General features: G+C 42.1%; 1 protein-coding gene across 2 annotated transcripts in view; it reads left to right on the top strand.

The window, feature by feature from the left end:
- The window catches only part of LOC101570570 (calcium-binding mitochondrial carrier protein SCaMC-1), a 33,925-nt gene that overhangs the window by 1,323 nt on the left and 19,578 nt on the right, over positions 1–13,024 (top strand). For both annotated transcript variants that reach the window (XM_023721741.1, XM_023721740.1), the window contains exons 2-3: positions 847–973; positions 5,380–5,467. In XM_023721741.1, coding sequence (XP_023577509.1) covers positions 904–973; positions 5,380–5,467 — 158 coding nt within the window. In that variant the 5' untranslated portion in view covers positions 847–903. The remainder of the gene's footprint in view (positions 1–846; positions 974–5,379; positions 5,468–13,024) is intronic.

A 13,024-nucleotide genomic window follows, 5' to 3' on the forward strand; every position in this document is an offset into this window, starting at 1 on the left:
AGAGAGAGAGAGAGAGAGAGAGAGAGAGAGAGAGAGAGAGAGAGAGAGAGAACTTAATGTCTCGTATTTTTGTTAAATTGAAGTCATTTGGGCCAGGGATATAGCTCAGTGGCACAGCGCCTGCCTGGCAAGCACAAGGTCCTGAGTTTGATTCCTGGTATCAATAAATGAACAAACAAACTGAAGTCATTTGGTGAATGTAACTCTCTTTACTTAATATGAGAAAAGTTGCAGAAATATGTGTCTTTTAAATTAAACTTTTAATTTTTTTTTTTTTTTTTTGTGGAACCGTGGATTGAACTCAGGCCCTTGAGCTTGCCAGGCAAGTGCTTATTCTACTGAGCCATCTCCCTGGCCCCAAATTAAACTTTTAAAAGATAAGGTTAGGGTACATTTTCTAATTTTGGGAATTAAAAGGGAAATCACTATGTTAGGCATTTCAATCCTATGCTAAGCCAAGTGTGTGACTTACATCTTGTGGTTTATAAAGTGTATGTCAAGAAATTTTGGGCCCAGGCAGATAGCTCAGTAGAATAAGCCCCTGCTTGAGTTCAATCCTCTGTACCATAAAAAACAAACAAAACCAAGAAATTTAGGACGTGGTTAATTAGCATGAAAAATGTTAAAAATAATTATTTTTCTAACTGAAAATGTAACTCAGGATCTGGAGTCTTTTGCGGTAGGATACTTTTATTACAGATTTTTTGCCATGATGATGGTGGACGTTTCTGGCTGAAAGGAAATCTGACAAGAAAACAGTCGATCTGCTTGAAGTCTGTGTGCAATCCATTCAGTGCTGTTGCCCGTGATGACAATAAAATACCTGCTTTTTTTTTTTTTTTGTAGAAAATTTTTACAACTGGAGACGTCAACAAAGATGGGAAGCTGGATTTTGATGAATTTATGAAGTACCTTAAAGACCACGAGAAAAAAATGAAGTTGGCATTTAGGAGTTTGGACAAAAACAATGATGGTGTGTGTTTTTCTTTTGTTCATCACCAGCTGAGGAGAAGCGCTTGTCGTGCTTCTAAGAGTCTACAATGATGTCTAGTTTGCCTTGTTTAGTCGATGATGGCATTACTTGTGTTAGTATATATTTTAGCAATGTAATTTTCTGTGAAGTTCATACTTTTTAGTGAAGAAAACTTATAAATAAATTTGTCTACTATAATTAAGATCAATCATAAAAATGTTAACTGTGGAGCACTATGCTGATTTGACTTCAAGCCATGTTGATGTCAAAACTTGTTAACACAAATTTTCTTGTCCTCTCAGCAGGAGTATTTATATTGTTCATATGCAGGCATGTGCTGTATATGCTAACATTTTTCAACTTTTAGATTATTTTATATTTGATAATCTTTTTGAAAAAAGTACAGAATGTATTCAGGGATTCTGAAAATTTGAAAAAAATAGCTTGCACACATTTGAGAGTGGGCTTTCTGGTTGGGTTCATGGCTTCTGTAGAGTAATAGCTTGGAGGTAAGAGTCCCAGGTACGTAGGGCAAAAACCCCAAAGATTGTAGTAGAAGTGGAAGAGTCATGAAGCCCTATCTCTCCAAAGGCAACCTTTGACAGGAAGAGAGTATTTTATTAAAATTATAACAGCCCCCAACCCCTTCCCTACTTGTGAACGTTCAGAGAAGTTCCATTTACGGCTTGTTATTCATGAAACAAGATGAATAAGGGGTTGAGAGAAAATATCTGGTACTTGGCTCAGGCAGGACAATACATAAAAAATGGGCACAGCTGACTCCAAGGAAACTTCACTTACAAAGATGGCAGGCTTTTTTTTTTTTTTAATGTATTTAGGGCAGGGTCTATAGGGTCTCACTACCCAGTTTGGACTCGTAGTGACCTGCCTGTGTTCAGCCTCTGAAGCGCTGGGATTACAGGTGCGCACTACCCAGTGTCAATTGCTGTCTCAGTGCCCCCCATGCCCCCCAGGCCCAATCTCAATTGCTGTCTCAGTGCCCCCCATGCCCCCCAGGCCCAATCTCAATTGCTGTCTCAGTGCCCCCCATGGGCAGGGCTGGCACCGCACACCAGGGACTGAACCCTAGCCACTGTGCTCTGCATAAGCAGGCAATTTAGTCTGCTGAGCTATCTGGCCAGTCCTACTGAGAGCAGGCTTTATTTGGCTTCAGAATTACAGTTTTCCAGCCCTTGGCTTATACCAAACATAAACTTCTGTAAAATTCAAACAAATAGCTAAACCCTTTGTGTGGTTTTGGTGGTGATTCAGGTCTCTGACTGTTAGCCAGAAAGAGCTGGTTGGACTGTTGGAGTTTTTGTGGCCTCTAATAAGCTGTACATTGTATGTTCTCAAGTGTATTCTTAGTTTCATCTTCAAGTACAATTCACTCCTTCCAATCAACTTGCCCTCCTCCGTGGGCACTTTTTTTTTTTTTTTTAATTTTATTTATTTGTGTGTGTGTGTGTGTGTGTGTGTGTGTGGCCAGCTCAGCCCACCAGGGGGCGGGGCTAGCTGGCATGTGGTGCTGGGGGATTGAACCGTGGTCCCCGTGCTTTAACTAAGCTTGTTTTAAGTAGGTGCTTTAGACCACTGAGCCATCTCACCAGCCCCATCCGTGGGCACTTTTGACCCAACCTGGACCCTCAGTAGTTCAGATGCAGAGAAGATTATATAGCTAGGGCAGCAGACAGGTGGGAGCGGGTTCTCGCTCAGATAATTACTGGCTGTCTTAGTTACTTGTTGCTGAGACAAAACACTTGTCACGCAAAGTTAAAGGAGTAGAGCTTTACTTAGCTCAGTTGGTAGAGGCTTCAGCCCATAATGGACTGGGTGCATGGCACACGGCAGAGTGGTACATTGCAGAGGGCAACAGTTCATGGTGGCAGGAGACAGCAAAAGCAAGGAAGGACAGCAAGAGCAGCAAGGGGGTGAGAGACAAGCCCCCTCTGTCCCTCGTACGCGAGCTATCTGCCCTAGGGTGGGTGTGGCACCAACGCCCTTACTCTCAGCATCAGACCATAAATCAATCCTGAACTCTAGATTTGACCTTCTTGGAAAGGCCCCTCCCCCATTACCATGGGGGGGGGGTTAGGGGGACATCCACACGTAAACTGTAACGAGCTAGTCATGCCAATATGTAAGTTGTTTATTTCAGAAAATTCTAGGTGAATTATAGGATGCAAAGATGAAATAGTGGTTCATTTGTAGTAAATGTCAACAATGTTCCTGCAAATTTTTTTTGTATATTTTGAAATTAAAAAAAAGTTAAAAATGTATTTAGTGTAGGGCCTACAGGGTCTCACTACACAGATTGGACTCCTAGTGATTCTCCTGTTTTCAGCCTCCCAAGCACTGGGATTAAAGGTGCATGCCACCGCGCCCAGTCTAAATTGCTGTCTCAGTGTGCCCAGGGGCAGGGCTGGCACGGCAGGCCGAGGATCGAATCCCCGGCCTCTGCATCTGCCTATGCAGGTGCTTTAATCCGCTGAGCTATCTGGCTGGCTTGAAATAATTTATTATAGGTTCATATTTTTATCAGACCTCCTTGAAGCAACACATATAGTCGATCCTCACTATTTCTGGACTCTGGACTTGCCGCTTACTTACTAAAATTTAACATTGGAAGTCACCCTGAAGTGTGCACCCCAGGTGCTCTCCTGGCCAATCCTGGACCTGCACAGGGCAGCGGAGCATCTGTGTTAGGAGCACATTCCTAGCTGTGGAGAATGCGGTGACACTCTGCCTTCTTAGTTGAGCTTGCAGAATGTGAGCTGGTGTCCTTTGTGAGGTCTATTTTCATGCCCTGTTGTTTAGTGTTTTTTTTTTGTTTTGTTTTGGTTTTCATTTTGTACTTTTGGGAGAATGACTTGGCTTTTCAGATGTTTTGTCTAGTGTTGCTAAGTACTAGAAGGCCACGGCGTAGGGGCAACGTGTGCCTTAGATGAGCTTTGCAGGCTCAGCGTGCCTGAATCACCGGAGGGGTTGAATGAGGGGTGTGAAACCGAAGCCAGGCGAGCCGACTTCAGGTATCAGTCGGTTGATGAAACCGCGAGCAGCTTCACTGTGTGTTTCCTTTGCGAGCAGTGCTTCAGGTGTTTGCTAATCGTTAGCAGTGCTTTTGTAACAGAGGACTGCTTTGCATACCAAGAACTGAGTGTAAATCCTTAGAGTATGGATGTGAAGAGTTTTACTGCTGTTCCTGCAACTGGCCTTGTGCCGGCCAGATTCTCCTGATGTTTTCCTTTCCCCAAAAGGATTCTGTTAGGGCCAGCCAGATAGCTCAGTGGACTAAAGTGCCTGCTTAGGCAGACGCAGGGACCTGGGTTTGATCCCTGGCCTTCCAGCCCTGCCCCCGGGGCATGCTGAGACTGAGACCGAGACTGGGCGTGGTGCTGCACAACTGTAATCCCAGCTCTTGGGAGGCTGAAAGCAGGAGGATCACTACGAGCCCGATCGGTATAGTGAGACCCTGTAGACCTTATACTAAAAAAAAAAAGAAAAAAGAATCCTGTCATTTCTTCAAGATCTGTTCCCTAGAAGAAGTTGTTCCTTTCCTGCGTCACTTGCAGTACATTTTGTTTCCTTTTCCGGGGAGAAGCTGTTAACGCTTCATGTAGGCCTGTCTTTGTAGGCCTACCTGGGGGGCTGCTGCAGGGACACGCAGGCAGAGCAGTGTCCTCCAGGGCCTACGCTTCCTTCAGCCGCTCCTCCTTCTGCCTGATCTCCGCTGCACGAGTGTGGTTTCCCTGAGTGGTGAACACTTTTCCCTCCCTCCCCTTCTCTCCTGCTCTGCCTTTGCTGCCTGGCTCACCTGAGGAGCCCTGTGTGCTTTGGCTCCATTTCTCTGTTCTCTCCTTTACATGGAGTTCATACATTTAGCGAAGAAAACCTACAGTCATGAACTTTACTTGTAAGTGTCTAATCATTTATACAGATCTAGAAATAGGTACTTTTAAATGTGTAGACCCTAGGTTAATTGAATGCACCTCAGAGTCAGAGAGTTTGGTTTGAATCTCTGTTGTGTTTGGTTTGAGTGTCTCACCTGGAAAGACTACTTGAGCTCTTGGCTCCTCCAGAGGGATATCATTTATGTACAAGATTATTATGATTGCTGAAATGCTGTGTGCATATGGGCTCATGCATTCATTAAGTTTTGCCTATTATGTTGCAACATGTAGCTAAGCAAAGGTAGACTTTTTTTTTTTGGTACTGGGAATTGAACTCAGGACCTTGAGCTTGCCAGGCAGGTGCTTATGCCACTGAGCTATCTCCCTGGCCCAGCTCAGCAAATGTATAATTTTGGCTTAATCATTTCAAAGCTTTCCTTACATGAGAGATTCAAAACTCACATTTTCTAAGGTTCTTTTCAATTCTGACTTGATGCTGTTTTTATATTTTTAAAGGAAAGATTGACGCTTCAGAGATTGTCCAGTCTCTCCAGATCCTGGGGCTAACTATTTCTGAAAAACAAGCAGAGTTGATTCTTCAAAGGTAAGCTCTTCATCATACTGACAATTATTTTTGAGTTGAATATTCTGCACTAGAGGTGTGTGGTCATGTGTGTGGCTAGGCACCACAGGCCCTGCTGGCTCTGCCCACGAGGTGTACTGAGCTGGCGACCGAGAACGGGCGTGGTGGAGCATGCCCGTAATCCCAGCGCTGGGGAGACTGAAAACAGAAGAATCACTATGAGTTTGAGATGCGTAGTGAGGCCCTGTACCAAATACATTAAAAAAAAAAAAAACAACAAAATACCACAAAACCTCCCAGCACCTCACCGTTCTTCATTCTGTACATCTTTTATCATCATCTGTCATCTCTTCCCTTTCTCCCTTTTCCCTGTGCATGTACCTATCTATAGTACACTAGGTCTTTGACTCAGACATTCCGTGCATTGGTGGATACAAACAAACCGCAGAAGCAGCCCAACATTGTCGCAGCTGTGCTGCTGTGTGCTCATTGCACGGCGCCATAGTGTTTGGTAGGACAGTGCCCAGCCAGAGCCCGGATGTCTGGAAGCAGGGGGCAAGGCTGTGGTGTTGTGGGGGAAGCACAAAGCACGTAGACTGCCTGTCTGTGTCAGACGTGTGGAAGGCTCCATTTGTCGGACTTAGGAACAGGTCTGACTTACGGATGTTCTCACTCTGTAGAAATGGGGGTGGGAACTTGGACTGCTCTTTCTTGCAAAGCCACAGTGGCAGTGGACAGCAGTAAAGATTTAAATCCAGAGATACGGAGCCCAGAGTTTGGGTGTTGCTTTTTTCCTCCTAACTTTGTTTCTAATGTATCAATTGAACTGGTTTCTAGATAAAGAGGCTCCCATATTCTTCAGGTTGTTTGACCTACAGGTGCCTGGATGTGAGGGCACTTCAAAGCTCTCCTGGCTAACAGAGAAATACTGATTTAAATTCATAGAGCACAGAGATGCCAGTTTGGTCATTATTGGCCAGGGCAGTCAGGTCAACTTTTAGTGAGTTGGACTCCTATGGACTTAACGCTTTATTTCACATAATAGAGGCAGAACCCCTGAAGTCCAGGTGCTTTCAAAAGAATGATTACATTATGGTACTATTCTTGGGGATGTTTTTAGCCTTCACATTATTAAAAAAGTTTCTTCTTAATAGCTTTATTATTAAGTTCATCTTCTTCTGTATCTGTAGATTCCCTCACAGAAATGCTTCTTTCTTAGGGACAAGTACATGAGCATTTTCTTCCTTTCCATCTAGTTGGAAGTTCTGTTATAAGAACCTTCCCAACAGAAACCCTTTCCTGAGGAAATGAAAGACTACAACATGAAAATAGGATAGAATTATGACCATGGGACATGGAGCATGGAAAACTCTGCTTCTAAAGTCACAGTCACCCACGAAAGTGGGGGAGGTTCTCTTCTTCTGAGGCGTGTTCCCCTTTTCCCTTTGGTGGCTTTCAGAATAATGCAAATTATGAACAAGCTACAGAATAGATCAAGGTGCATTCCTTGGCCTGAGCTGTTATGGCAGAATGCTGTAGACGAATGTACGCTTCTCAGGGACTTATGGTTCAAAGAGGAAATTACAAATGGAAATTCAAGGCTATTTTGGATTGAAAACATTGAAGTTATGTAGCATATCTAAGGTGGTGCCGAAGGGGAATTTTATCATCTTAAAAAAGGTTAAGGCTGAAAACTAGTGGCCTAGTAAGCTAAGGGAGAGAAATCAAAATAATTTCAACGAAGGTAGAAGGAAGAGATAATACAAACAGCAGTGGAACTAAATAGCAAAGTCGCAGAAGTAGAATCAATAATGTCAAAAGTTGGATATTGGAAAAGACAAACCTTGAGAGATTGTGGGAAAAGAGAAATGGGGTGTAAAGAAGGCATGTTTGCAAATAGATGCATCTGAAATTCTAAAAAGACTAAATGTTATGAATAGTTTTATGCCAATAAATTTGAAAAAATATAAAATTGATGAATTTCTAGAAAAATGTAAGTTACCTAGTAGTATCAAGAGGTAGCCAATAGTATGTAAACAAAGAGATTGCATCAATAATTAAAATTTTTCTCATAATGAAACTTCAGTACCAGACAGTTTTTGAAAACTATCAAAGAACAGAACTAAAGCATTTCCAGAGTGTAGAAATAACATGGGGCCCGGTTTTTCCTGCAAGACCACTCAAACCACAATGTGCAAAATAGATGAGTTAATGAAGGCAGCATATTATAGGTTGATGGGATTGATGACATAAATGTAAAAGTTTAAAGAAAACAGCAGTATTTAAATATTAGCAGTGGAATCAGCTGTATGTAAAAAATACCACAATCAATACATTTATAAGGCTGATGTACAACAGTCTCACCTGATGACATTGAAGAGGACTCAGGGCAGGAAAGATCTGCTTCTTCTCTAAGTTGCTAACTGAGATTCATGCCATTGAAAAGAACTCGTGTGCGCTTTCTTCTGAGGGACCCGTCAACTTCAGCCTGCAAGTTATAACGAAGAGAAGAGATAGGAGAACAACCAAGATAACCTGGACATTCTTAGGGAACTGAGGAATTGGAAGCCTGCCCTTGTAGATGTTGAGAGTTGCTATTAAGCTGTGCTTAGGATGGTGTCACTGCTGTAGCTGACAAGTGAAACATAGTAGACATACAGACCTACCTATCCATAGTTTGGATTTGTTACATCAGAGAAATAGCATTATCGATCTCTAGAGAAAGGAGAAACTATGTAATAAATGTGCTGGGCACAAAAGTGAAATTGGATACCTGCTTAGTACCTTACGCAAACACCAGCCTACCATGAAAGTTAAGCCGTGTCACTGCTGGGGGGCTGAAGGGAGTGTCTTTATCTCAGAGTAAGAATTTATTTTTAAGACAATACATGATATGCCAAAAATGAAAACTAAAAAGAGATTAGTTCAGATAAACTCAGGTGAATAGAAATTAAAGTGTGCTTGGACACCCTAAATAAAGTGAAAAGACCGAAGAATTATTTGCCAACTTGACCTTGAGTGTTTAAGGTCAGTTATATGGAGAACTGCGTGTAAGCAAAAGATGTGCAGCCCCTTAAAATGTGCCAAAGTTGTGAGCAGCATTTCATTCAGGAGGAAATGTGAACAGCCAATAACATGGTAAAGGAGGCTCAGGGGCGCCAGCGTTTGAGGAGGAATGCAGTTCCGGCATCGGCGGACCATCTCACCCGAGAAGCTTGTCAGGACAACCCCTTCCTTGGCCTTGAACTATTCAGTTTGGAATAAATTTATTCACTCAGTGTATATTTAGTCTGGGCGAGGCACTCTTTTAGATGCCTTGTTTGTAGTAGTGAACAAAATAACGGAACTCCTTGCAGTGCAGAGGACCATCAGGTGTGCAGATTAAGAGCTTGGGTCAGATACTTAACAGAGAAACTAGTGGTAAGAACACAGCTACAGCATTTGCAACCCAGAGTGATAGAAATGTTAACATTCCACATCTGCATACGCATACGTAATGGCCAGGATGCTTGTGCAGATGTGGGATGTTAGCGCCGTAGTTTACAAATACAGAGTGAAGTACAAGATAATACTCAGGGAACAACAATAAAAAGCTTAGGATTGTGTTTCGTTGACTCCAGTCATTATGCATAGTTTACCCACAAGTTGTAGAATAAAATTAAAAGAAACACCAGAATTTATTTTTTGAGAAACATCAATTAAATTAACCAATAAATGGTACTTTCTTTATGCCAGTTGGCTTAGGAGTGGTTATACTGTAGTGATTATACTGTGGTATACTGTAGTGAAAAAGATAGTCAAAGTTCAGGCACAATTCTTTATTGCTCTCAGGGGCAAAATGGATACAAATGGCTTTATTGTCAGAAGCTTGTAAATAGGGCCAGGGAGATAGCTCAGCGGCATAAGCACCTGCCAGGCAAGTGCAAGATCCTAAATTCGATCCTTGGTACCGCAAAAAAAAAAAAAAAAAAGCTTGTAAATAAAATAAAAACATGTTTATAAATATTTAAGACTAAAATATGTTCATTTTATTTTATTTATTTATTTTTGGCAGAACCGGGGATTGAACTCCGGCCCTTGTGCTTGCCAGGGAAGCCCTTATTCCACTGAGCCATCTCCCTAGCCCCCAATATGTTCATTTTAAAGTTGAAAATGAGTAGCAGGATTTCTTGTCTAGTTGATCTGTGAGTGGAGTATTGATGTCTCTCATAATTGTTTTAGTGCTTATTTGATATTTTTCATGTTGATTAATATTTGTTATAAGATGTAATCACTTTCTTTGTCTCTCTTAATGAGTCTTGTCTTGAAATACACTTTGTCTGCAAATGGTATGACTACCCCTGCTTTTTTCAGGTTCCTGTTGCATGGAGTATTGCTTTCCATCCTTTGATTTTCAGTCTGTGAATTTCTTTTTAAATTAAATGTGTTTCTTGTATGCAGCATGTTGTTGGATCTCGCTTCTTGATCCATTCTGCCAGTTCGTGATTGGTGAATTGAGACCATTAGCATTGATGGTTATGACTGTTACGTACCGACTTATCTTTGTCATGCTATTTTTTCTGTTGTTGGCTCCCTTTTATCTCCTCTGGTTGGTTGCTTGCCTTGCCTGGTGGATTTGTTCTGTTGGGCTTCATGGAGTGCAATCTTGTTATCTTTTCCTAGAGTGTCCTTCAGAACCTTTGGAGTGCTGGTTTGGTGGTCATGAATTTCTTCAGGTGTTCTTTCTCATGGAAGAAACATTTCTCCATCAGATTTGAAAGATAGTTGGGTAGGCTCATCAGTCTGGGTTGGAAGTTGCTTTAGGGCTTGAAATACTTCAAGCTCTCCTTGACTTGAGGGCTTGTGTTGGGAAGTCTTATGTGATTCTGGTGAACTTTCCTTTATACATGATTTGTTTCTTTTTTCTAACAGCTTTCAATATTCTCTTCTTGTGTTGAGCTTATGGACTCTTGACTGCTACATACTTTGATGTAGACTCTTTCTTTCTTTTTTTCTTTCTTTCTCTTTTCCCTTCTCTCCTCTTTCTCCTTCTTCTTTTCCTTCTCCTTCTTCTGGTATGGGAAGTGAACTCAGGACCTTGCACTTACCAGGTAGGTGCTTGTGCCACTGAGCTATATCCCTGGCCCTCTCTTTTTATTGATCATGGCTAATTGGAGTTCTATATACCCCACTTATCTGTATGTCAAATTCTTTTTTCTTGCTTGGGAAATTTTCTTCCATGATATCTATGAACAAGATTTTTATGTCTTTTATGCTACCTCCTGCCTATTCATTGACTCTAATCAATCCTGAGTTATTTTTCTTTGTATCATCTAGCAGCTACTGGATTGATTTCTTGTGGTTCCTTGCTATTTTTAAGAATCCTTTCTTTTCATGATTGCTAGTTGTAATCCTGTCTTGTATATCTGAAATTTTTTCTTCACATTGGCTAATACTGCTGCGGATACTTTTCAATGGAATTTTAAATCTCCTGTATATCTGTTTGAATTTGTTACATAGGTTCTATTTCTTTCCTATGTTGGGCATTCATGGTTCCCATCATTTTCCTAAGCTCTTCTATATAGTTAAAATTTCTGTTTGCTCTAGAGTCACTAATCACGTCTTTCATTATGGCCACTACTACTGTAGTTACCTGAGAAATTATTTCTGATTTCATTTTTTTCTGGAGCCTCTTTGAGTTGATTTGTTACTTCCACTGTTGCCACTTCAGAGAGTCCAGGTGGGTGGCTTTCTGATTGTTCTACCTCATTGCCCCTAGGTTTGTCTTCACTGAACTGGGTGTCTAGTATTGCATCTTGTTTAAGTGTCTTCTGTTCCATTTTTTAAAAAAATTAATACCTGTGTCGATTCTTGTGAATTGTCTATAGCAAGTAGCTTTATCACTATATTTAGAACCCTTAGGAAATGATTACTTCTCAGAGGTGTCTTCCAGGCATTCCTGGCTTTTGAGTGGTAAGTCTGTTGCAGGATCCTACCTCTTCAATTTATTGATGATGAGAATTTGCTGCCTACTTGGCCCAGACCCTGGTTTTCTGGCATTGGCTCACAGTATTTTCTATGACTCTTGGGAAATCTCAGTCTTGGCATATCACAAAACACAACTGATTAGAACAACTGTGTCACACTGGCTCACGTGGTACAGCAGCAATTAGCATCAAACGCATCCTGGAAAATGACAAAGTGAGGTAGCTATTAATTTGTAACCTTTAAACATATGACATAGATTTGTGGTTTTCTAACAAAATTAAAATGAACCAGAAAATTGTATGCAGAAAGTAAACCCTTCACATGGCAAATTTACCCCAGCAGCAGAAAATTTAAAAGGGGTTATGGGCAAAGATAGAGAAATAGAAGAGGAAGAGATTAGAAGCAGGGCTGGAGGACAGAGGAAGATCATGCAGACTTTGGGAAACTGGTGCAGAAGACAGGAGGAAAAGAGAGAAGGAAGAGGTGAAACCAAGAACAGAATAGAACAACAACCAAGCTAGAAACGGTTCACATTTATATAAAAATAAGAAAAAATCATCTAGAAAAATAAAGCAAAGCAGAGCAAACCAACCAACCAAACAAACACAAAGACAAAAAGAAGAAAAAAAAAAAAAAAAAAGGAAAAGGAGAAGAAATAAAATAAAATGTTCACTTCAAGGCGAATCTGCTGTCCCTGGTAGGCAGTGTGGGCAGAAGAGTCCAGGCCCAAGCTGAGTATTGCCCGCAAACCAGCTGTGGCTGCAGGGCAGGGTGGTAGATGATCCCGGTGAGCCTACGCCTTTAGTGCCACTGAAGATCAGACTGGTTTCTGGCTGTGAGGCCAAAAATAGTTATTGAGCCTGCAGCAGTCCTGCTGGCTTGAGCGGGGCCCCTGCCGGCTTGAATTTAGCTCCTTGCTGGCTTGACTGTGACTCCCAGACCCTGGCACGGACCCTGGCTTGGGGAACCTGTAGATGGAGCTCACAGCTGCTCTGAATGCTGAGCTCAGTTGGCCCCTTTCCAAGAGGGCTGCCGGCCAGTTGCCCTCTGCTGGGGGACTTCTGAACCCAGATACCTCCCCAGCCTCTGTAGTCCGCTGTTCCCACTGCTCCGTTTCCACTGGTGCGTTTCCCTCTGGAGGCCCCTGGCGTCACCAGTAGTCACTGTTTGTCAGGTTTGAGCCCCTCCTCCCACCCAGTAGCCCAGGCTGAGGGAGGAAGTGCCGCCTGCAACCCCTTTGCTCTTCCCTGCAGTTTCTCTTTGTGCTTTCTGTGGGCTGCAGTTCTTGCTTCCGATCCTTCCTGGGCTCAGGGGACCCGTTTCCCTCCTTCTCTTCCTCATGATTCTGTATTCCAGTGTCTGGACACCAAAACGCAGGCTCTGTCCCAGCTGCTTACCCCTCTGCTATTTTCTTGGAAATCTGAGCTGGCAGGATTTCTTAAGACTCACAAGGCCCAGGCATAAACAGGTTGCTTCTTTCTTACAGTAACTACGAATTTTTTTTTTTTTTTAACTTGATGGGAGTTGGAGAAGGAAACTGACGGTGTATTCTGAGTATATTTCAAAATCACACCCAAATGTTACAGTTGACTATTAAGAAATTGTCTTCCT

The sequence above is a fragment of the Octodon degus genome, unplaced genomic scaffold (genome assembly GCF_000260255.1).
Source record: "Octodon degus isolate 3935 unplaced genomic scaffold, OctDeg1.0 scaffold00084, whole genome shotgun sequence".
NCBI lineage: Eukaryota > Metazoa > Chordata > Mammalia > Rodentia > Octodontidae > Octodon > Octodon degus.